The sequence below is a fragment of the Saccoglossus kowalevskii genome, chromosome 11 (assembly GCF_978046115.1).
Source record: "Saccoglossus kowalevskii chromosome 11, keSacKowa6.1, whole genome shotgun sequence".
Lineage (NCBI taxonomy): Eukaryota > Metazoa > Hemichordata > Enteropneusta > Harrimaniidae > Saccoglossus > Saccoglossus kowalevskii.
This window is the reverse complement of record NC_140651.1, coordinates 4,247,801-4,272,144: the sequence shown is the minus strand read 5'-3', so window position 1 is coordinate 4,272,144 and position 24,344 is coordinate 4,247,801. Positions and strand designations below refer to the sequence as shown.

Genomic DNA, 24,344 nt, shown 5'->3' with positions numbered 1-24,344 from the left:
GGTAAATCAGTGAAATCTAAACCCAGTGAAAATTAGTCATTTTACAGTAATACACCTAATGAGTTATTGTAGTATATTTACATAACCGGTGAGTATGAAGAAATATTCCGTCGTTCTGCAGATTTTCCGGCACGTTCACAAATTGAATATTCCACAGCTAGGCCAACAGCTGTGTTCTTGTAATTTAATTTCAGTAGATGGATTGTTAAGGTGAAATTGCCCGCATCTCAAGCCCCTAAACACCAATGTAAACACCATGTATTAATAAATACACGGCATTACTACAAATATTACACTTATGAGCCGTCGAGCATGTAAAATGTGAATTTGTCACGTGTTCTCGGACACATAGCTACATATTCGCTAGTGATACATACAGGCATTCTGATGCACTCACATGAATGATATACCAACACTATTAGAGAGAATCAGTATAATGATACTGTAATAACTATATTGTAGTTTGGTAACCATGAAAATAGTATTATACAACATGTATCACATACAAAAAATATTTTGTTCACGTAAATTAAAGGAATGAAAGATTCAGATATGATATTCAGAATATAATTAAATGTTTGGGGAGTATACAGGTTTTCATGAAGGCGTGAATTTGTTTTTGGACATTCGATGGAAACTATTTGGCATTGCTCATCTCGCATGAGTCTTTGCGGTTTTTTTCAATCATCGGTCAATTTACTGCTTTGAACGCGAAAGATAGATACCGTCAAATTTGTTTGAAAAGCTTGAAATTATAGTGATAAAATTACAATAATACAAGTGTCATTAACGTTTTACACAGTGTGTGTTAAATTCCGAAAGTGAGTTAGTGTAAGTAAAAGTTAGTGTAAAATTGACCACAGTGGTGGTATTCATCTACTGAGGTGTGAGTTTGGTCAAGTTATTCTTAGTCGCAATTTGAAATTTATTAACATTTATAATTTATACTTTTTATAAAAACAAAAACAATCCACGCCCTCATGAAACTCGGTGTATTCACCAGCATGGTGTTGATAACTCTTACACTGTAGATATACTAGGTTTGACCCAAGGGAATACACTTTACTTCATTACAGATATCCCAATGATATCCTAACTCAGGTAACATATCGTTGCCCCCTTCTCTTACAAATCTTACAAACTCTCCAATAAAACTCTAAGGCGTGATAAAATAAATATGCGATCAACCAATCGCCGCAGCCGTTGGCACGATCACGAGATTACCAGGGATGTGTCTCAAGGTAAAGCGTTCCTAAATAATACAGCAACGTCGTGTGAACCAAAAGTGCGTACGTGGTATCATTTATGGTAACAATCACTTCAAATGACACCTTATCCAGTAAAAGAAACACATTTGTTGTTCATGCCAAGTTTGAAAGAAATTAGCCCAGACCACAGGGAAACAGGGAAACAGATGGTTACTAGTCTGACAAACGTCATCAAAGGGTTATGTGAACAAAAATGAGGATACTTGTAAAAATATTAATAATATGATGTTTCACTCTGCTCTGTATATGTTACATCAAATATGGAAATAAAAAATAGAAGAAATAGATCAAATTAAAATAAATAACATCGTACTATTATATTTTACAACATAAAATACTCTGTGTGATTTACATCTGCGTGAGTTGGCAATACATTCTCATCTGTGTGAGTTGGTGATACTTTCTCATTTGTGTGAGTTGGCAATACATTCTCATTTGTGTGAGTTGGCAGTACATTCTCGTCTGTGTGAGTTGGCAGTACATTCTTATCTGTGTGAGTTGGCAATACATTCTTATCTGTGCGAGTCGGCAATCCATTATCATCCGTATTGGTTGGCAGTACATTCTCATCTGTGTGAATTGTCAATACATTCTCATCTGTGTGAGTTGGCAATACATTCTCATCTGTGCGAGTTGGCAATACATTCTTATCTGTGTGAGTTGGCAATACATTCTTATCTGTGTGAGTTGGCAATACATTCTTATCTGTGTGAGTTGGCAATACATTCTTATCTGTGTGAGTTGGCAATACATTCTTATCTGTGTGAGTTGGCAATACATTCTTATCTGTGCGAGTTGGCAATACATTCTTATCTGTGTGAGTTGGCAATACATTCTCATCTGTGTGAGTTGGTAATACATTCTTATCTGTGCGAGTTGGCAATACATTCTTATCTGTGTGAGTTGGCAATACATTCTTATCTGTGTGAGTTGGCAATACATTCTCATCTGTGTGAGTTGGTAATACATTCTTATCTGTGCGAGTTGGCAATACATTATCTGTGCGAGTCGACAATACATTCTTATCTGTGTGAGTTGGCAATACATTCTTATCTGTGTGAGTTGGCAATACATTCTTATCTGTGTGAGTTGGCAATACATTCTTATCTGTGTGAGTTGGCAATACATTCTTATCTGTGTGAGTTGGCAATACATTCTTATCTGTGTGAGTTGTAATACATTCTTATCTGTGTGAGTTGGCAATACATTCTTATCTGTGTGAGTTGGCAATACATTCTTATCTGTGTGAGTTGGAAATACATTCTTATCTGTGTGAGTTGGCAATACATTCTTATCTGTGTGAGTTGGCAATACATTCTTATCTGTGTGAGTTGTAATACATTCTTATCTGTGCGAGTTGGCAATACATTCTTATCTGTGCGAGTCGACAATACATTCTTATCTGTGTGAGTTGGCAATACATTCTTATCTGTGTGAGTTGGCAATACATTCTTATCTGTGTGAGTTGGCAATACATTCTTATCTGTGTGAGTTGGCAATACATTCTTATCTGTGTGAGTTGGCAATACATTCTTATCTATGTGAGTTGGCAATACATTCTGATCTATGTGAGTTGGCAATACATTCTTATCTGTGTGAGTTGTAATACATTCTTATCTGTGCGAGTTGGCAATACATTCTTATCTGTGCGAGTCGACAATACATTCTTATCTGTGTGAGTTGGCAATACATTCTTATCTGTGTGAGTTGGAAATACATTCTTATCTGTGTGAGTTGGCAATACATTCTTATCTGTGTGAGTTGGCAATACATTCTGATCTATGTGAGTTGGCAATACATTCTGATCTATGTGAGTTGGCAATACATTCTTATCTGTGTGAGTTGGCAATACATTCTTATCTGTGTGAGTTGGAAATACATTCTTATCTGTGTGAGTTGGCAGTACATTCTTATCTGTGTGAGTTGGCAATACATTCTTATCTGTGTGAGTTGGCAATACATTCTTATCTGTGTGAGTTGGAAATACATTCTTATCTGTGTGAGTTGGCAATACATTCTTATCTGTGTGAGTTGGCAATACATTCTTATCTGTGTGAGTTGGAAATACATTCTTATCTGTGTGAGTTGGCAATACATTCTTATCTGTGTGAGTTGGCAGTACATTCTTATCTGTGTGAGTTGGCAATACATTCTGATCTATGTGAGTTGGCAATACATTCTGATCTATGTGAGTTGGCAATACATTCTTATCTGTGTGAGTTGGCAATACATTCTTATCTGTGTGAGTTGGAAATACATTCTTATCTGTGTGAGTTGGCAATACATTCTTATCTGTGTATGTTGGCAATACATTCTTATCTGTGCGAGTCGACAATCCATTATCATCTGTATTGGTTGGCACTACATTCTTATCTATGCGAGTCGACAATACATTATTATCTGTATGGGTTGGCAGTACATTATTACATTTGACGCACGAGAATATGGAATTATATTGACATAAAATGAACTTATTTTGTTAGTACTTTTCATCTAAGTACATCGTCCGAATCGTGCGGTTTCGCGAGTTTGCTGTACACATTTTCTCCCGTAAACCCTTCAGCAAGGAGTCACGTAAATTACCTCTGTAAAATGTATAGATTTGATTGGAGGCGCCTCTAAAGCATGTATCCAACTAGAGTTGGCGTAATACGTGACTACTGGTCATAAACAAAATGTAGCGTTGTGTTGCCGATCGCAAAGAATCGTCGATCGCATTTCCACAGTTCCTACTTGTCTGGATTACCTTCGGTATATGGCCTAGAACTAAACAAAAAATGCATGGGTGGATCTGTGCTAAATATTGAAATCATTGTTGTAACTGCTAAAGTCGTATCAGAGACATACTGTAAATATATTTGCTATGTTTTGGAACGTGTGACGGTTGAAAATCCATGTTCATATTTTACTGGGGGCTTGTAGTTTAGGGAATGGGTAAATGAAAAACAAATTATTAGACTGAATTGATCTAATCTAGTCCATGGGCCAGATGGCTAAATGGTACCACCAAAGAGGGAAAAGGTTGGACGGTATCATTATAAAGGTTTATATGTATACATTTCAGAAATGTGTGATAGCAGTGTCAATCTCTCAGGGCAACGCTAATTAAGGTCTACGGTCAAACGTATTTTCATTTAGTTACCACATTTTGAGATACTATATCATTGTATACATATGTGATGAATTTGTTTTTGCGTATCTGTTAATCGACTTAATTAGCTGATTACTAGGGAATTGACGTGTTATGTCTGTCATCGTTTAGGCCATGTGAAGTTCTGGACGGAACTTGGCTCAGTGATTTGGAACTAATTACGAGATAACCGTCGCTATTCGGACTACTATTTCTGACAGTTAGTATTCGTAGTTATTAATGTAGTGAACGATTAATCAAAAAATATGACGTGTTCAGTACTTAGTGTGATTGGCCTTATGATTGAAGGTTACGCCCTAGAGTCGTTTTACTGCTTTGTAATTGGTTAAGGTTTTGAAATTGAATAAAGTTGTTTTTAGTTGGTCTTGGCGAGTACTCCACGACAGACGCAGTCCAGTCTTGGAGAGTCTTGGGGCGAGTCTCGATGCAGTCTTGGGACAGAGTCTTGGGTCAGCCTTGCGATAGTATTGGGGACTTTTCCCTAGGGCGCTGTGTCTTATAGAGTGCTCGACTGACCGACTAAGATGAGAGCTGAAACGTATTCCGTTATGTGTGTCTATTTGACTATAAAGTTTAAGTGACTTTCCCGATCCCGCACCTCAAGGGGACGTGATAGAGAGACGAGACGAGAATCTCCCCTGACACGTGTGGCGAACCCCAGAGAGGCGAGAATTTCCCCCTGATACATACCTGAATCATCCCATAGTTGTGTGAGAAGGCACCACAACTTTATCCAAACCTTGTATAGATCATGCTAGCATATGCAAATGATTTGCATAAGTAATGAAGTATACTTAACTAGCTAGTGTATGCATTTATTGAGTGATATCAAATTGTTTATTAATTGGGCCAAGCATATATGGTGATTTGTTCAGAAACCATCAAGGCATATCTGTGGGTGTCTCTCTTTCAACTATTTCTACCTTATACGCATTAACATTTAATTAATGAGGTCAAAGGTCAAATGTCAAACCTCATTTACTCCCATGGTTGAATGTGTATACACTCGCAAGTTGAACATGAACAACTTTTATACATGAAGATTAATCCTTTTTACATGAAGAGCATTTTTTTAAACATAAAGAGCAATTTTTTATACATGAAAATCAACTTGTTATACATGAATAGCAACTTTTTATGCATGAAGAGCAGTTTGTTCATGCATGAAAATAAACTTGTTATACTTGAAGATACACTATTTATACATGAAGAACATTTTTTTATACATGAATATCAACTTTTTATACATGAAGAACAATGTTTCATACATGAATAGCAACTTTTTATGCATGAAGAGCAGTTTTGTTCATGCATGAAGATAAACTTGTTATACATGAACATCATTTTTTTATACATGAACATAAACTTTTTATACATGAGGAAAAATTTTGTATACACGAAGAAATTTTTTTTATACATGAACATACATTTTTAACATGAACTTTTTATACATGAAGAACATTTTTTCATACATGTACATCAATTTTTTATACATGAACATCAACTTTTTATACATGAACATCAACATCCATGCCTTTATAGGTAAATGTTGATGGAACATCAGGTACACAACTTATTCAAGTACAGGTTTTTTTGGTGGTTGGAGTGGCATTTTTCTAATCAAATTCCATTAACTCGTGTGAAAACCTCCCCCACTCAGAGTCTCTTCTATTCTATCAATATTATCCGATGCTAAGTTTGTTTGAACACTCTGAAGAAGAATTGTAGACAGGTTAACATGTTGTGATTGGTTAATGGTCAGCTTTTGCAAGCATAAAGCTGTCTTCTATCTCTTCCATTTGACTATACGATACACTATAGTCAAGACGATTCAACATCTGTATTAATTCTACATTGACTGTTAATCTCTTGACTACAAAAGACAATAAAACATGCTTTCCTGGTTTGTGTTTCCTATTTGTACTAATATGTCCTGTACAACCCAATTCGCTACACGTTTGTTTTTTTTTTCAGTTGGGTTTGCAGGGCTCTTGGGAAGTATGTAGAAGAAAATCGATAGGCTAAATAGTGGACATTCTGGTTGGTGTGTGACCAGCTCATCAAGCTGTGGAGGCTAGGCTGTGCCAGTGGGTCTTTGTCTTGTCACTTGATTTGTTCTGGTCAACGGATGTTTGGTATGAATCTACTTCTTTCTTGATTTCCAGATTATTTTCTTGTGCAAGTTGCCTGACATCAATATTGTACGGTAGAACAATCCGTTTATATTTGTTATTTGCAAAATATCTAAATCATCACTGAAATCAAATTTCAGTTATCTGTGTAGATGTTTTTAGTTGTTGATGACTTTACCTTCATTATACCACGTCCTTACAGATAATCGATAACAAAATGAGAAATTCATAGTTGTTTTTACGTTGTTGAATAAATCATAAATTCAATAGCCGCCAAAAGTGCATTGCTGATGTCAAGATATGAATCTTGCTCATCAGTAGACTCTGTTTCATTGCTGACTTCTTTCGCTCTAGTATATGATCTCATACACGATGTGTTCTAGCGTGATTATGCTGCCACGGGCTCTCTGCTATGTATTGCTAAACGTCTTCTCAATTGCAGCTGTCCTTTTTGTATAATAATTGTATATATACAACAAATATATATAAAACTAATAGTGTCTAGATGGAAAATAGTGACTAAGGTTTCTATCCTGGTTATTGTACATAATAAATATTACAATTATGTCATTTAGGTCACATGAATAGATTGTTTTAAGTAAGCAAATGACTTCACATTGTCGGGTATAATAAGTGTGTCCGTATGTGTTGTTTACATAATTATATCATCAATTATTCCCATAAACATACGCCATTTCGTTACTAACATGGAACATTATATTTCCATCCTAAAATGTTGGAATGCATCGTTTAAATTTTAGCTACAAAAATTAGATAGTTAAATAATTAATTATTTTAATATATGCATATATGAATACATAAATAAATAAATAGAACATTATGACATTACCAATTAAAAAACAATTTATAAGTTTAGATTATGGCCCAATAGTCAAGCAAATAAATCGCTTTATTTTAATGTGAAAAACAAAGTATGAGAATATGGTAAGATGAATTACTATTTTCCCACATAAGTAATTATATCACTTGACCTTTGACTCAATTTATAATAGTGTTATAAATTCCCACAAATATTGTGGTAGACACCAGGTTAGTGGCACTGGTGCAATATTATGTACATTAATAAATGCAACATTATCATGTTTCATTAACACTAGTATATGTGATTATGTGATATATAGAAAACAAATTTATACTTTATTGATTATACCCTTTCACAATGATGATGTATTAAGGATGTAGTAGAGGTTTCCATGAAGTAGAATTCACACTAATTATTTATCAAACTATATATTTCATGAAAGCTCGTAATTCACACTAATTAAAATGTAAATTAAGTGTGACCACTGTTTTAAGCGTGTTCTATTTATGATATATCTCTGAAATATTCATAGAATAGTTAGATATATTTAAATCTACCTTATACTAAAATATGTTTGGATATTTAGAGTACTAACCAATTCCGGTCCGGGTAGACTTAAAATACACCACGAATATTCACTAATAACCAAGCATCCAGTTGATATAATAATTAATTAACCTGTTATGAAACAATTAAACGAATAAAACTGCTAATCAAACAAAAATAAGAAATATAAATAATGAATTGGTAGGAGAAAAAACAATAAACAAAATCTTCCAAGGAACTAATAAAAATGCCCTGGTTAGCAAATATAACACAAAGAAAATAAAGTAACTAAAATACTAATAATAGTCAAAAAAGATGGATATGCCAGTTAACTACTTATGAGATGGTTCTTTAAATCTGATTTAAATTGATTTCTGTCATTTGAACTTTTTAATAAAACTGTGAGGGAGTTCCAATGTGTAACAGCTGCATATTGAAAATTATGCTGGGAAATGGACAAATGTAATTTAGGAATTGACAGGTTTCCTTCAGTTGTTGCTTTAGTAGAGTTCGATTGACACTGACGGCAGCATAACGTGAGTAAATTACCTTAGAATGGTGAATGACTTTAACTCTATAGCCCGTCAGCCAGCATATTGTGGTTGCTTGGCGATATTTGAATCCACTTGTGGCTTCTTACTTGGTGGTTGTATTCTAAAAATAAAAACTATGTACGATTTAAGATGCCGGTAAACTTCAAGAAACAGAACATAAAACCACAGTAATCCTTGCCGTGCACGCATAGTTATTATTTTAGTTACAAGACTCGCCCAGATAATTGCAGGACGGCATTAGATATTACATCCACCCGAATTGCCACATTTGCATATCATGACGTAATGTTTTATATCATAACTACAATCAGCAAACAATTTCTCATAATGAAAATATAAATGAATAACAAGCAAAACACGTTTAATAGCTTATTAACTTACTGACGTTCATCATATAATTTACTGCTCAAAAAACTAGTGGATAACCGTGAGACGACATTACAAATATTTGTGGCCCGGCAGAAAACTTGATGGTCTCGGGTGATTCCTGAGGTGGTACTAAATCACTAAAAATCATGGTCTATTTTGGGGGATTTTAGCCCTCAAAGAAAATCTAGTATACAATTTTGACCGGGCAATGCATTAAAAAAATATTTCTAGTAATGACAGAGAGGGCGCACTTAAATTATACGTTGACAATATAGCATCTGCCAAGGCGCAGCGATGAGGCGATGGCCGAATAAACAAAGTTTTTATAAAGTCGGTTGGGTAATCAAAAGCGTGATTGACAACTGAATCATTAAAACAGTGTGGAGAGGGGGGTGTTACATGTGAGACGTAACATTGTTATCAAACTCAAAAGATCGAAAGTTGTTGAAAAAGCCTGTATGTACAGACTGATTTTCAAAAGTATCGAACTCCTCAAAGTTCTTATGCTGTTGTAATTCCCTTGGCTCACACATAAAATGTATGGTTGCTATCACTGTATAGTGTGTACAACAAAAACAAGAAATATAACGTTGCTAGTTTGCTAATGTATGGAAACATAATTATTTTCTTCTAACTTGAAGGGAATAAAACAATTGGGAAACAATTGCAAAGCAATAATGAGGTGTAAATATGTTTGACGTGTTCATGCCCCAGAGTTTTAATGGTCCACTTCAATTGACAATAAACACGCGTTTTGTACCCAGGTTCTTTTTAACGGAGACATTATGATTAAGTGAAAAAAAGTAAATAAGTTTAATCTTAAATAATTATATCATTAGTTCATACCATGGTCAATCATTGGGACTGCAAATGTAAGTAGTTACCATCCATTGTGTACGTAATTTTAAGATACTGAATGACATTTATAGAACGATGTCTCGTTTAACATTTAATTCAAGTATTGGTTACAAACATAGGTTGTTTGTGTTTGTACAATCTAAGGTGTCAAACTTTGCATAATATTATGTCCTCAGCTTTTTATTTTAATTTTATGTTTTTCATTATTATTTGAGGGGTCACTTTTGTGCAATTTATGAGTATCACTCGGGTCATACTACAATGGATACGTTGACTTAGGGGGTCAGTCCGGAAAACGTGCACGTGATCCCCGGGCGTTCGTTGCAAAAATCGTGTAAAATGCATGACATGAGGCGGCGACGCGAACGAATTTTTAACTGTAATGGTTGACACATCAAGTGGCGATTTCGCTGTCCGTTGTCTTGAAGCACGAGCAAATAGTATACGTATGAATGAAATATTTAAAATTGTAATAAAATAATGATATAATAATATAATAATAAAGTCCGAATAAAATGATCAAATGTCCGAATGATATGGTATCATATTCAAATGGAAAGACTGCATATGCGAATGAAATGAAGAAATACACGAGTACAACGATGAGATACACGAATGAAATGGTGTAATTATATTGGAATGAAATGATGAAATAAACGGATTAAATGCCGTCATATTTAAATAAAAATGATGTCATAATCGAATTAAACGAAGAAAGTCGCAACTACATACACAAATGAAATGAAAAAATAAGAAATAAAGAAACGTGACATTGTAATAATCTAATTTTTGGTAAGAAAACCGTACCATACACACGTGATGTGTTGATACGGAATTTATGAAATGCATATCGCAGTTTGATTTAAAACATATCGTGTTCTTTATTTAAAATAAAATAGAAATGTTGATGTTGAAATTTTGCTTTGAAAAATTTCGCCAGAATGTGAATAGACATATATTGTCGCCTAAGCCTCGTGTTCAATGATGACTCAATACAAAAGTCTGGCAACAAATGTAATAATTTTTAAATATTTATTTTAAGACGTTGTAGAAATGTTTCGTACACTTTTCAATCCAAGTCTACCAGTGAACTTGTTTTACCAATTTCTACACTCATAACTCTGGATAATAACACTTCTACGTATAGAATAAGTTGTCTGGCACAGCTTATCAAGTTATTAGCTTTAAAAAAAAACCATTATTTCAATGTTGTAATACATAACCCCCTTATTAGTGAAATCACGACACCTTCGGTGGCGCAGCTCAGTCACCGGAACTCAAATTGTCCAAACTAATGCTAATTTCTAAATCGACAGAAAACCGACGTTCATAACATTCTATTTTCATACTATGCCATACCTCACCTTTAACAATAAACACAAATGTCATGTGATACTGTATCTGTGTTTTAGATTGACGAATGGGAACTATTCAATGTTTATGATCAAACAATCGTGCATGCTTTGTCTAAAGTTAGCTCAACGTGACATACCACGTATATAAAATGTGTGATTACAGTTTAGCAGCAATGTAAATGGTAGATGCATATTTTGTTTAATACAGCTGCAACAAATAGCTTCACATTGTGTTTTGAAGATTAAATTCCAGGTTTTTTGCCCTCTTACGTAGTTAAAACTAATACAAATTAATTATAGTAGCCAACAGCCGATCACGTGTGGCGTAATATATGAGCATATTGTAAACTTCGGAACGAGTCAACCTTTGATATCAATATCAAAACCACAATCTTTATCAGGGCCAGTCTACGCAGTAGTAAATACCTGGCAATGTCATCGCGTGGTATGTAGCAGAATACTAATAAGGGTAAGAATATACCGTTGTCTCTGTTCGTATACGTTTGCAGAATATATCAGTTAAGATCAGTGCATGTCGTTGTTTATAAAGCAGTCCTATGATATCGCGAGGTAAACACGGTAAAGCGATGGCGGGGTTACTCCGTATATATGTGTTGAGGTGTGCTACACGTAGAAGCAGTACAATGGAAGTCTTTCGGGCAATGAGCTTGAGAGGGTTCAGAATGTGTTGACATTCAGCATTCAGCGGGGATCTCTTCTAACAGTACGTCTGCATATGTGGCTCAGCTTACACGCACACTCAGCACATTTTTAAGTAGCGTCACCTTCGCGTCCACTTCACAACATTCATCACTTTGTTGTTATTGCCCGATTCGACCCAGTCCAGTCCCTATCACAACATTCAACACTTTGTTGTTATTGCCCGATTCGACCCAGTCCAGTCCCTATATCATGACCATGGAGGTTACGCTTCTATCTCCATTAGCAACGATGTTTTATCTTTTCTGTAATTAGACTCCGAATTCTAATAATGTTAATACGAATACTGATTTGAAAATGTGCAAGAATAAAGAACAAATAATTCAATGACCAATGATTTTGATTGTGAAATCACCCACGTATGTGTGTGTATTTAATTTCTCGTCATGTTTCCTACAGGCGTGTGAACGATTTTCCCCAAATAACGTTATTGTTATCTTACCAACTGAATTTTGTAAGTGCCTCTGACTTCATTTAGAAAGACAAGGTCATTGGAAATATAGCTGTCAACTTGACATGAAACTTTGTTTGGACAGGCAACATTTCATTTCCTGTTATTGTTTATTTGTGTTCGTTACAATCGTTTCGAATATAATGTCAAAAATTATTCTTTTAAAATATTGTTGACAGGCAGTTTCAAATTCCTTGCTCTGCCTCACTTGTACTCAGCTCATTCTGTTATGGTGCAATACTAAGACTTGTAATCAATAAAAAAAAACAATTATGAATCTTGTAAGCAGGAAAGTAAATTTGTTCCAAGATTGTGCGTCAAACGAATACAGTGTAACATGTATAGCATGGAATCCAATAATAAGTGTGAAATTCTGCACTTCAGGACATGGGATTCTGATTCTTGGACGTCTACAAATTTTTACATTCATTGGACCGGTATTTTGATTCATGGTAAAAACTGATGTACGAAATCAGAACGACCGATTTAAACAGTATGGAGACACGTCAAAGTGTGACAAATTAACAAAATTACATCTTTCATTGCAGTTATTTCTTTAATTTTCTTTTGGTGATATTACTTTCCATTTAAACTTTATTATAACTGAATCTCCAATATCAGCACAATATATTTTATATAGATAGTTTACCATAGATTAATAAGTTGACATGAACAGTTTTATTTGACAAATCACTTTGTATAAACAATTGTGTGCACGTTGACGGGGATAACATTTCTTCAGAGTGGAACTAATATATAACAATGACAAAACGTTAGTTGAGAGATAATTCCTAAATACAGTAAGATGTAGACAAGATCAATCGATGGTAAAATATTCAAAATTAATCCTTTTGACATCCAAAGTGGCTGTACGGTGTCGTAGATTGGACCCTGAGTTGGGAGACAATTTTGGTTTCAAAAAACCCGGAAAAGTGTTCTAATTAGGTTAATTAGGTGTTTGTATGTAAGAGATTAAAGAGATATTTCCACACATAAATGACGAATTCGTTTGGCTGTGAAAGTTTGGTATTTATTCCTGATTTGTAGGAATCGGAAAAACCTGTTCTTCAACTTGTCTCTTTATTTAGTTTCAATCCGTATTCAATATGGCAGCCCCCATATAGTAAATATCGGTATCAATAATACGCCAGCTGACTGTGTTCTCACCGGCAAAGTGTTGGTCACTATCGCCCCCCCCCCCAAAAAAAATTGAATGTACTGCGGCCGTGAAATACTTATGTTGCATATGTCCCAAGCACATTAAAATATACTAGTAACCAGTTCGTTTTACACGAACTATGGCAGCGATGCTCTTTTGACGTGCCATTTGCCGAGCCGGTATCTAATAAGTAATTTACACCCGTTTTATTTTGACTAACCGTTTTGCATTGACGTATGTTTAGAATATTGTTATCAGTTCTAAAACATTATTGTCAAAACGAGTAGACTTGGTGTCGTCTACTACAACATGCATCATACAATGGCCAATAGTGAAGACTGGTGCAGACGCCTAGGTATTAAGTATTCAGTGTTTCAAAACATGAAAATGAAGACATAGTTGGCCACCACCCCATGCCCAGAGACACTAGTCTCCGCTATTACGTTTTGATTATGACATCTTTGAAAGGTTAAACATAAATTGTTTGTCAATTAAGTTATACGTAAATACAGTACTTATTTTGTTTATTAATTTTTTTCTGGAGAAAATACAAATATTTCTTCAACAATTTTAATTGTTTTTTGACTTGGCGTCAAACAAACTCTGTGTGTAATAAGTTGCGTTAATATCTATTTCAAACACTGCCATAAAGACTTCCCGTTTTCGACGAGAAAAAAAAACGAGAAAAATGATTTTGGCAAGATAATTCAGAAATTTAAATTAAGAATAATTCATAACGACATATATTCCTTATGCACCCACAACTAATTTTCATAATTTCCGAATACACAAGAGTATCACAGAACAAAATAATTTCCTATATTCTCTATATTTTGGCCTTTTATTTTTCTTGAAATATGACTGAAAAGAGCTGAATAAAATTACAAACAATGTAGTATGTTCAACAACACATGTATAAACAATAACTTAACTTTAACTGTTAAAAACTGTATTTTATGCATAAAAAACATAGAATTTCACAATGTCGAAAACGGAAAGTCTTCATGGAAGTGTTTGTGGCGACACTAAATCAATGTTTTAACTACAATGTTTTAAAACTGATAACTCTCAAGCTAATGCTTGTCTAAACACACTGTAATGCTAAACAAACGTAATACGGGTGTGTTTATCACATGTACTCGCCACTGAACTTTTCATCCATCACACAAATTATTATTTAGCAAATTATTTAGCAGAAATTTAATTATTATTTAGCAAATTATTTAGCAGAAATTTAATGGATTTGATAAACCAGAACATAATCAACCGATATAGAACTACTACCAAAATTATGTTATCATGTGGACGCCATGAGATGTAATTGAATATATAATCCATGTTCCAAATAAATACGTACGATTGAGTAGACCTATGAACATGTGACGTCATAATTTGGACGTCTGGAGTAATTTAAGTTAATTTTAATTAATCATGTAATTATTACGTTGCAGAATTAAAAACAAGATGACACACATATCAGAATCACGCCTAGATGGCGGATATGGATGGGTAATTCTAGCAAATTGTGCTACGATTTTATTCCTATCGGGAGGTAACTTTTACAGCAGCGGGATATTTTTGGTGTCGTTTTTGGAATATTTCCAACAAGGTGCTGCAAAAGCTGCTATTATAGGATCATTGGGTGGCGCCTTTGTAACCGGGTCAGGTAGGTACTCTCGCATACTATCATTTATTGTCAATGAGCTCGGAGTTCATTTACAGAATCGGAAATGTTCGATAGCACAGCACAAGCAAGTATGCTTTGAGAGAAATACGCCATGTACCCGCCGCGGAGATCGTTAATCTTTGCGACAAGAAATGTTGTATCTCTAAGTGCTCTGCTGATATGAATAAAACACAATACCGACAACTTTTCGTTCTTCAGTGAAAATGCCATTCTTCCAAATGGGAGCCAGATAAGTTATCTATCTTTTCTCATCGTAACTATATGGAACCGGCCACGGGCACTGACCCCGCAATGTCCTAACCCCTCTGAGATTTGAATAGTGTGTATTTTTTTTCTCCCAACCCGGTTAGGTTATCATGGACAGAAAACCATGACTATAGATGAGGTTAAAGGGCAGTCAGTGGTCGTCACGCCGCGTCCTGTTCGATATGAAAGCCATAGTGACGTATACAACGCGTGAAAATGCAAACACGCGCTACGCGAAGACCACTACCCATTAAAGGGGAGCAGAGGTGTGGCTTTTGACACTCTGTACATGAAATCTGAGATCTATGAATGAATTCTGTCGATAAAAATAACTTGTATGTGCTGCGAAATGCCCTAAATATCGGGTATAAAACGGGCTGTGAAGCAGACGACAAACGTCCGCTTTTCCTGGCGTCATTTCGCCTCTAGAGGGCCAGTCAAATGACGTCATCAGTGAACACTGATAATTGAACCCATTCATGCTAGTACGTCAATCCCATATAAATGCTACTATGAAAGACCTTGTTAACTGACTAATTAAAAGTTGAAATATGGCGAGGTGTTGTGTTATGAATGCCATAACGATTCATGTTATGTTTCTCGAAATCCCAAATAAAAAATCACGTTGTTGGTTGTGGAAGAACTAACCTGAAAGTGAAGACAGTACAGCGTTCTGGCTATAGTAAACAGTGAGTTAATAAATATTGTACGAGTTAAAACTAAATGAGAAATATGCTAATATCACTTGAACCACAGTACTCATTTTGCCCAACTTCTCCCTTTTTAAACGATCGCTTAATTTCCGACCGCACTGTATTTTCCGACCGGAAAACGACCACATTTTTACCGTTTTTTTTTTCCCCTCGCTCGCTTATTGAAAACACCGACCACTCGCCCAAACACTGGTCACTGGCACAGGAGTAGTCAAAATGTTTGGGGATATACAAAGACAATTCTGAACGGCTCTTCAAATCTATACCGCTCTGTATCGTTCGCGAAAAACTTCATCTGTGTCAAATACTAGAGCCGGTACAATATTGTAAACAAATGCCATGATATCTCAGTCATATCGCTATTGTATACACTACCCTTTTTATTCTGGTTTGCATAAACGTTGAATAGCCGTCAAACATTCAAATATATTTAGTTTTTAACTATCTATAATTATATGCACGCAATTTGACCCTTTGACCTAGATTTGATTGGAATGGAATATTTTATTTTAAACAATATTCTGACGTTACTTACTGCCCCCAAAATGTTTCAACACAATTGCGGTATGACTCTCCGATTTACAAGTGCATCGGGTAATATATTAATAACCATTCTCACCAATCGCTAGCTTTGGAGAGAGTAAGAAATCAAACAGCCGCAGGTCGCCCGCCTTTTATGCATAGATTTCATGACGCCGTCTGACAGCGGTCGGGTACGAAAAGCTCGCACAGCAATTCACACTTATTGTCAAGACAATGAATGAACAGAAAGGACTGGGAAATTAAAAAGATTATATTTCCACAAAGTTAAATAAATTTGGCTGCATCAAAAGCTTGGAAACTAATTATAATATTTTTCAAAAGACTGAGTGATCAACGACATCATTTTGGGATGCAATTGAACTTGAACTTCTTTGCGTAACTTACTGCGCGGCGATGCTGACATCAAGTGTGTGTTGACCGAAGTTTGACCCCTAAGTCACGCACTGAACAGGCACGTTACCTTAGCAATCTTTTTCTTTCATGCTCCGCGCGTTGATCTTGTAAAATTGTTATCAGTTCTGACGGTGCTGTACGCAAACTTGTATATTTTGTAGTTGTTTACTTAGTGCGCTGCTTTTCTAATTACGCAAATTTGTTTACAATGTTGTACCGGTTCTAAAAATTTCAACATTGTAATATATCGCTTTCATAATAATAACGCAAAGTCAGTTATTTAATATAGGACACAGGTGAAGTTTCGTCCGCGATTGATACAATGCGGTATAGATTTGAAGAGTAGTTTGGAATTTAATAATAGTTAGTACCCATTGTATCCCCAAACTGTACCACTCAAAACCACTATTTCGATCACTCCTGTGCCAGTGACCAGTGTTCGGGCGACCGGTCAGCGTTTTCAATGAGTCGGTGAGAGAAAAATTACGATAAAAATGCGGTCGTTTTCCGAACGGAAAATACAGTGCGGTCGGAAATTAAGCGGTCGATTAAAAGTGGGAAGTTGGGCGAAATGATTACTGTAGTTCAAGTGATATTAGCGTATTTCTAATTTAGTTTTAACTCAAACAATATTTATTTACTCACTGTTTACTATAGCTAGAGCGCTGTACGTGTCTTCATTTTCAGGTTAGTTCTTCTGCCGGGCCGATTTCTCGCAACCAACAACGTGATTTTTTATTTGGGATTTCGAGAAACATAACATAAATCGTTATGGCATTCATACGCACAACATTTCGCCATGTTTCAACTTTTAATTGGTCAGTTAACAAGGTCTTTCATAGCAGCATTTCTATGGGATTGACATACTAGCATGAATGGGTTCAATTATCAGTGTTCACTGATGACGTCATTTGACTGGCCCTCTAGAGGCGAAATGACGCCAGGAAAAGCGGACGTTTGTCGTCTGCTTCACAGCCCGTTTTATACCCGATATTTAGGGCATTTCGCAGCACATACAAGTTGTTTTTATCGACAGAATTCATTCATAGATCTCAAATGTCATGTACAGAGTGTCAAAAGCCACACCTCTGCTCCCCTTTAATAACTACAAATGAACAGCGAGAAAACAAATGCAACAACTCGTTCGGTTATCGGTTATCGCAGTCCCAATTGTTTATTACGGAAGTAAACTCGGGGTTATGGCATCTGTGATGAAATTTGAATAATTCATTACAGATTCTGCTCTACACCCTTAGGAGTGAACCACGAAACACAAACAAAATAAATTGTTGCAGCACTGACAGTCTCATCCTAATATAACAGTTAGCAATTTATTTATTTAGGGGACCACTTAAAGAATTTAAACATAGAAGAGGAGATTGTCACATAGTTACAATATTAGTATTCAAATTAACATTTTTAGCATGCTTTTAATTCGTTTTATATTAATTAATTAATTGAATGTAATTTATAGGGTTTTCTAGTCGCCATCATTATAGTATCTGTATATTACGTATGGTCATGGGCATTGTACTTGAGTACAATATTATTATTAATGAACTGTGAACTGCATAACCTTAGGCTGTGGTGTTTATAAAGAAAACGTGGTATCAGCATCTTTCGATTGTTTTTATCAGCGTCAATATTTGATCCACGCGTACGATAACCTTTGACCCGAGTCAATCACCACAAAGAGTACCTGTAAATCTGTAATCTTGTCAGTGTTTGTCACTTTGTAGTAACGTGCAAGATCAGTATCAATAATAAATACAATAAAAATTATAATGTTAATATTGATTTTCGCCAAATAGCAATTGTGGACATCTCATGAATTGCCACCACAGAGAGCCCGGGAACTATGATCAACTGTACGCACTTCCTGTGAGCGGGAAGGTATCGGCTGGTAACTAGTGTAAGGAATAGGCAAGGGATGAAGGGATGAAGCGAGCTCATATTTTTTTAAACTGGAAAAACAATGAATGAACAGAACGAAAAATAAAATCTATAAAAATACCAGGTTGAAAAATATTACTTGCTCTTTCAAATTTCGCCAAAGCCTTACCTATATTTACATATATTTGCACAAACTATACAAATTGACTCTTTTTATGAATAATTAACGGTTGGCCCGAACGCACGGCACAGCTATGTGGCCTTAACTATTGTAATGCTTTTAACCACTATCTAGCACGCTGATTCAGTAACTGTTACCATTCTTGTAATTCACAGGGTTATTGGCCGATTATCTTTGCAAAAGATTTGGAGCGAGAATCGTTGTTATCGTAGGAGGGATTCTGTCTACCCTTGGCTTAATTGCTTCAATTTTCACACCCTCTCTGGCGTTTCTTTACTTTACCTTTGGTGTATTAGTTGGTGAGTTAACGAATCTATAATACTCGTTAATACGCATATTAAACTACATTAATCTCAAATAACAATCATTATACTGTCTATATGCAGATTAATATGAAGTTATTATTTGTATTTTCTACAGGATTGGGATACGGTCTGTCTATGGTGTCCGCGTGTATCATTGTCAGTCATTACTTCAAAAAGAGATACGCACTTGCTAATGGAATTACGTTTGCTGGATCTAGTTTCGGTATTCTATGCCTTCCACCTCTTTATAACTTTCTTATTGAAATTTATGGATGGCGAGGATCGTTGTTTCTTGTAGCCGGTATGAATGCACAACTAGTCGTATGTGGTGCATTACTTAGACCATTCAAAGGACGTAGTAGTACACAAAGTGTGGATAACAAGGCCGCTATTTGCACTGATCAAAATAGTGTCAAATCATTCACTCGTGAAGATAACTCCAATACAAAAGAACAAACATTTATCTCAGTGATAGTTGCGAAAAATTGTAAAGACATGAAACAAAATAATTACGATGTTATGACACACTTACCTGGACATAGACGACACTTCTGTTCTCGCGCTGCTAGAAATTTTGCTCAATCGCTGGGCTTAGGCATGTTTATTGAAATACCTACCTTCACGATGATTTGTGTTGCTCAGATTCTCGAAAGTATGGGATTCATGACCGCCATCATGTATTTAGCTGCAAGAGCAATATCCGTTGGCATATCAAAGAATAACGCCGCATTCATGTTAACAATGATGGGTGTAGGAAGTTTAATCGGACGTGTTACTCATGGTTGGATTGTTGATTGTGGTCATATATGTGCTATAACGCTGATGGGAATAGCTGTTGTATGTAGTGGGGTCATTCTTCTGTGTATTTCGTTCACAACTGGCTACCCTGCATTGGTGACCTTGGTCGTATGCTATGGCCTTTCGTTTGGAGTCTACCAACCTTTAGTATTGGTATCACTGCGAGTGTGTGTAGGGGATGAAAAACACTCAACAGCTTTTGGATGGGATTGGATGTGTATGGCTATAGGATATATATGTGGACCTCCATTTGCAGGTTAGTATCGTGTATGGCAGTCCTAAAAAACACTTTATGCAACACAGAATGTGCTATACCACTGTTATATCATGTCATCAAGCATATCATAGAGCACCATGACGTCATTATATCTATTCACATTTTATATTCACAGGTTGGCTGTACGACATGTCTGGTAGCTATAACACTTCGTTCTATGTCGCGTCCGGTGTCCTTATAAGCAGTGGATCAATTGTTTTACTTGCATCAAGAATTAGAACATTGTCGGCAAATTAAAATGCCGGTTAGTTATTTAAAGTATATCCTTTATTATTGGTTTAAAATGTTAACTGTGTTCGTTTCATTAATTAAATTCAATTGTATTCGCTCTATGGTAATACGCCAACTAGCTTAATAAATATTTAAATTATTTTCAAATGTTTTTTATCACTATTTTAGAAGAATATTTGATATATTCACTTCCTGAAAACAAATGTACTTTTTTTATTTTGAGGTAGAAGCCTACTCTAAATTAAAATACCCGGAATTTATTCATTTTGCAATAAACTGTACTCCAAGGCAACATAAAGATTTTGACTGAAAAAATGGGGGCCACCAGCCTTTTTTTGAGAAATTGATGGTTGTATTTTAGTGGAAAGTCGCATTTTGACACTATTATAACACTTTTGCCACATATTTCTATGGAAGAGATATTATGCAATACCTCAAAATCTAGCCTGGTGACATAGGCTGAAAAACTCATATATTGTTAATGATGGAGTACTTTTTGTTGTTCTGAAGTGCCAAAAAATGCAATTTTTCTTTAACATTGTGTTCTGTGGGATTTTTCTAAAAATAACAATTTTTAAGAAATATTAGAACACGTTTCTCAAAAAGCATAACCGTAACACACAAAATAATGCTATTTCATTGTACCATGGGACATTAGCTTCATAATTGTACATAATAAACTAATGAACATTGTCATGCGATTTATGACCAATTTTGTTAAAAATTATTACTAGGCTTCTACCTTAAATGCCATATCAGAAGAATAGAAATAAGCTTGTCAAGAACCCGGATTGCTGTCCAATCAGATTGTACGATATTACTGATATCCAACGCTAGATCTAAATTGTCAATGTGTAATACAGTCCGACGTTATCGACCGTGGAAATATAAAATAATTTTTCAACTCAACTCAAAATACCGATTTCAAACACAATACAATTAAAGAATTAGGTGAATTTCGCTACAATTTCAAACTTCAAAGGTGACTGCCATCTGTCATGATTGACTTCTAAGGCGATTGGAGTTCAATAAGGATTAAGTTTGTGTGGAGCTAAGCTGTACTAAAAGCGAATGTATGCAGTACATCAGTATAATTAACACGGTTTGTTTGGAAAAATGGATAATAATCATGCCCATCTAGTTTTATTTGCATTTACACCGCAACGGTGTATTTGAAATACCTATGTATATTGTACTATATTTTAAAGTTTGTCGTAAGTGGCACTGTCACGGGAATATAACCATTCCAACATTGAAAATAACAGACATTCTGGAAATTGCTGTTAAAGCGGTGGGGGAGGGGGTTTGGCTCATCACCTGCGCATGTGGCAGATGGCCTTGTTTATAAACAAGCGTCTACCCATAAGCCTTTGCGTGTTTAGCGTTGCTCTTGTCGCGTAGGTCTCATTTCCCTAGTGACGACCCCATTCGCGTTTACGTATAGTTAAACAATAAAACTTATAAAGTACTCAACGAGCAATCATTGAATGCTACATTACCAGCGCAGACGCTGAAGCCAAATAATTATACTCGAGAGCGTCATTTTAACATTCCTTATTCCGATGAGGTCACATCTTAAAGTAGGGGAGTCGTCATCTGTGCATGCGTCAGATGATCATAGCGTGTCATTGTTTACAAACTAGCTTCCATGAGTATTTGCGTTTTTAACGTGTGTTACTATTGTCGCTTGGGACTCAATTCCAGCGCGTGCGCAGGTGTCGACTCTCCAGTTTTAAAGGGCGGTGGTCGTTGCGCAGCGCGTGTTCGAATTGTATGTAAATAAACAATGTATTTTACACGCGTTGTATACGTCGCTATGAGCCCCATATCGAACAGGACGCGGCGTGACGACCACCGCCCTTTAAGCTCATAATTTGGTAATTGAATTTGTAAATAACCACTTAGGGCTAACATTTCCGGCCGTGAATCTTATTATTTAGCATACTCGTACACTGTATCTATCAAGTATATTACTGCCAAATTGATCATGAAAAACTACATTTGTGTAATTATTCTGGCTATTGTATGCCTTAACTTGTTATATAGTATGACGGAATCGTCAAAACCGCGTGGCTATTCATTCAATCAGGCTTATCCGCCGAGTGATCCTTCAGATCCACATTTGGACTAAGCGACGTCAAGGTACAAATGTGTACATGGTGTTTATATCCGTTCTGTTTCAGCACTGGGCGTGTGCCGTAGTGTTGTCGAGGTTATGCCTTGGGGTTTGACAGGACAAATCATTCACATAAAAATGAAACCGGGAAAGACTATTCAAGATTGAAGCCAACATTTCAACGGAGTATTTTGACAGTGAAATTAGACGACGTTTTTGAGTTGTATAGACCTCAAAGGTTACTTGAAAAAAACTTTAGCTTGGGGACACGATTCATACCCCTTTATTGGTATTAGTTTGGCCAATTATATGTGAATTCTAAGGATAAATAAATAACTCACAGCATAATTGGTGACTGAAAGAGAGGTTCTGTAGAATAGAATGTGATGAGTAAACTAGTCGATTGGCGTGAGACACTCTTGGTCTTGAAATATAAAAAAATAAAAAAGGTGTATTAGGCGGTACAATCAACTGAATTTAGGCATTGTATAGCTACGGACTGTACTCCTTCGTGACACTTCAAAGACCGTAACAGTTTATGAGTGAATTTAAATATGTAAGTGTGTTTGATTCAGGAGTAAGACCTTTCCGACTCTGGTGCACTGATGAGATAGGAGGCTTGACTTTTTACTCTAACGACGAGCTTATAAGACTTTGAATCGACGGGAGTTACGACACCCCGAAAATAAGCGGAAGGATGAAAACAAGTAATCATGAAAGGCGAAGCGGGTGTATTTGATATGTGCGTGAATCTACATATCAGAATAAAGGGTCGATCTGTGAAAGATTTACCCCTACCTAAGTTTATAGTCAATCATTACTAAAACCAACACCCTGGAAATGAATTCACCGTCTGATTTGTATTTCAAGCACTGTGAGTAGCACGAAATAATAAATCAGTGATTACCTATGACATAGTCCCCGTTTATATTATACGCATGAAATATTGTATTACCACCTAGGCAATATCCATAATATCGACCGACATGTATGAGATATGGCTCCGTGGAAATGCAATCGTGTAATCAAGATGGCCCCAGTCAGCCATTTTGAGGTTGATGATAACTCATGCGTTTTTCCGTAATGCTGACTGGTTTATGTTGAAATTTGAACTTGGTTGGTTAAGGTATGTCAAATGTATGGCTCCGAAACTGCATTCTTCGAAACAAAGTAAATGACGTGCATCAAGGGCACAGTGTTCAATTAATGTACCAAATATATGACAGTCGGCCATTTTGAACTCTATTTGAAAAATAAAATTGTGTTCATTGAATGTACCAAGTCTAATTGAAACTTGATTGGTCCAAGCTCAAGATATGGCTGTATAAACACTTACGCACGGAGAATAACTAACACCGACGTTACGACTTGAATCCCCCATAATTAGACAGCATGTGTACGTTTCTAGACATACAAAACAAAGCAACTTATGACGTTAATCAACGCAAAATTAAAGTTTGTTTGAGTAGAGAATGGCAGACATATCGCGTGACTGTGTATACAAAGACGGGTGACACACGCCAATGATAAAAAAGCTATCGTGTGATACCATTAATCGTTGACTATTGAAACACT

General features: G+C 35.8%; 1 protein-coding gene and 1 long non-coding RNA gene across 2 annotated transcripts; both read left to right on the top strand.

Moving 5' to 3' along the window:
- The first annotated feature begins 14,850 nt into the window (after positions 1 to 14,850).
- Positions 14,851 to 20,327, top strand: LOC144345978 (monocarboxylate transporter 12-like). Its single transcript, XM_085505579.1, has 4 exons — positions 14,851 to 15,052; positions 19,198 to 19,341; positions 19,463 to 20,097; positions 20,193 to 20,327. Exons 1-4 carry the CDS (start codon positions 14,851 to 14,853, stop codon positions 20,325 to 20,327), a joined length of 1,116 nt encoding a protein of 371 aa, XP_085361705.1.
- A 17-nt stretch (positions 20,328 to 20,344) lies between these two features.
- LOC144345975 (uncharacterized) lies at positions 20,345 to 20,800 on the top strand. The gene is made up of 2 exons (XR_013419441.1): positions 20,345 to 20,401; positions 20,538 to 20,800. It is a non-coding gene; the product is annotated as an uncharacterized LOC144345975 (long non-coding RNA).
- Positions 20,801 to 24,344: the final 3,544 nt, after the last annotated feature.

Bases quoted from the DNA above. Each gene is read 5' to 3' on its own strand.
- LOC144345978 (XM_085505579.1), top strand. From the start codon at position 14,851: ATGACACACATATCAGAATCACGCCTAGATGGCGGATATGGATGGGTA. The intron at 15,053-19,197 runs GTAGGTACTCTC...TGTAATTCACAG, and splicing joins CGCCTTTGTAACCGGGTCAG to GGTTATTGGCCGATTATCTT. The intron at 19,342-19,462 runs GTGAGTTAACGA...TATTTTCTACAG, and splicing joins TACCTTTGGTGTATTAGTTG to GATTGGGATACGGTCTGTCT.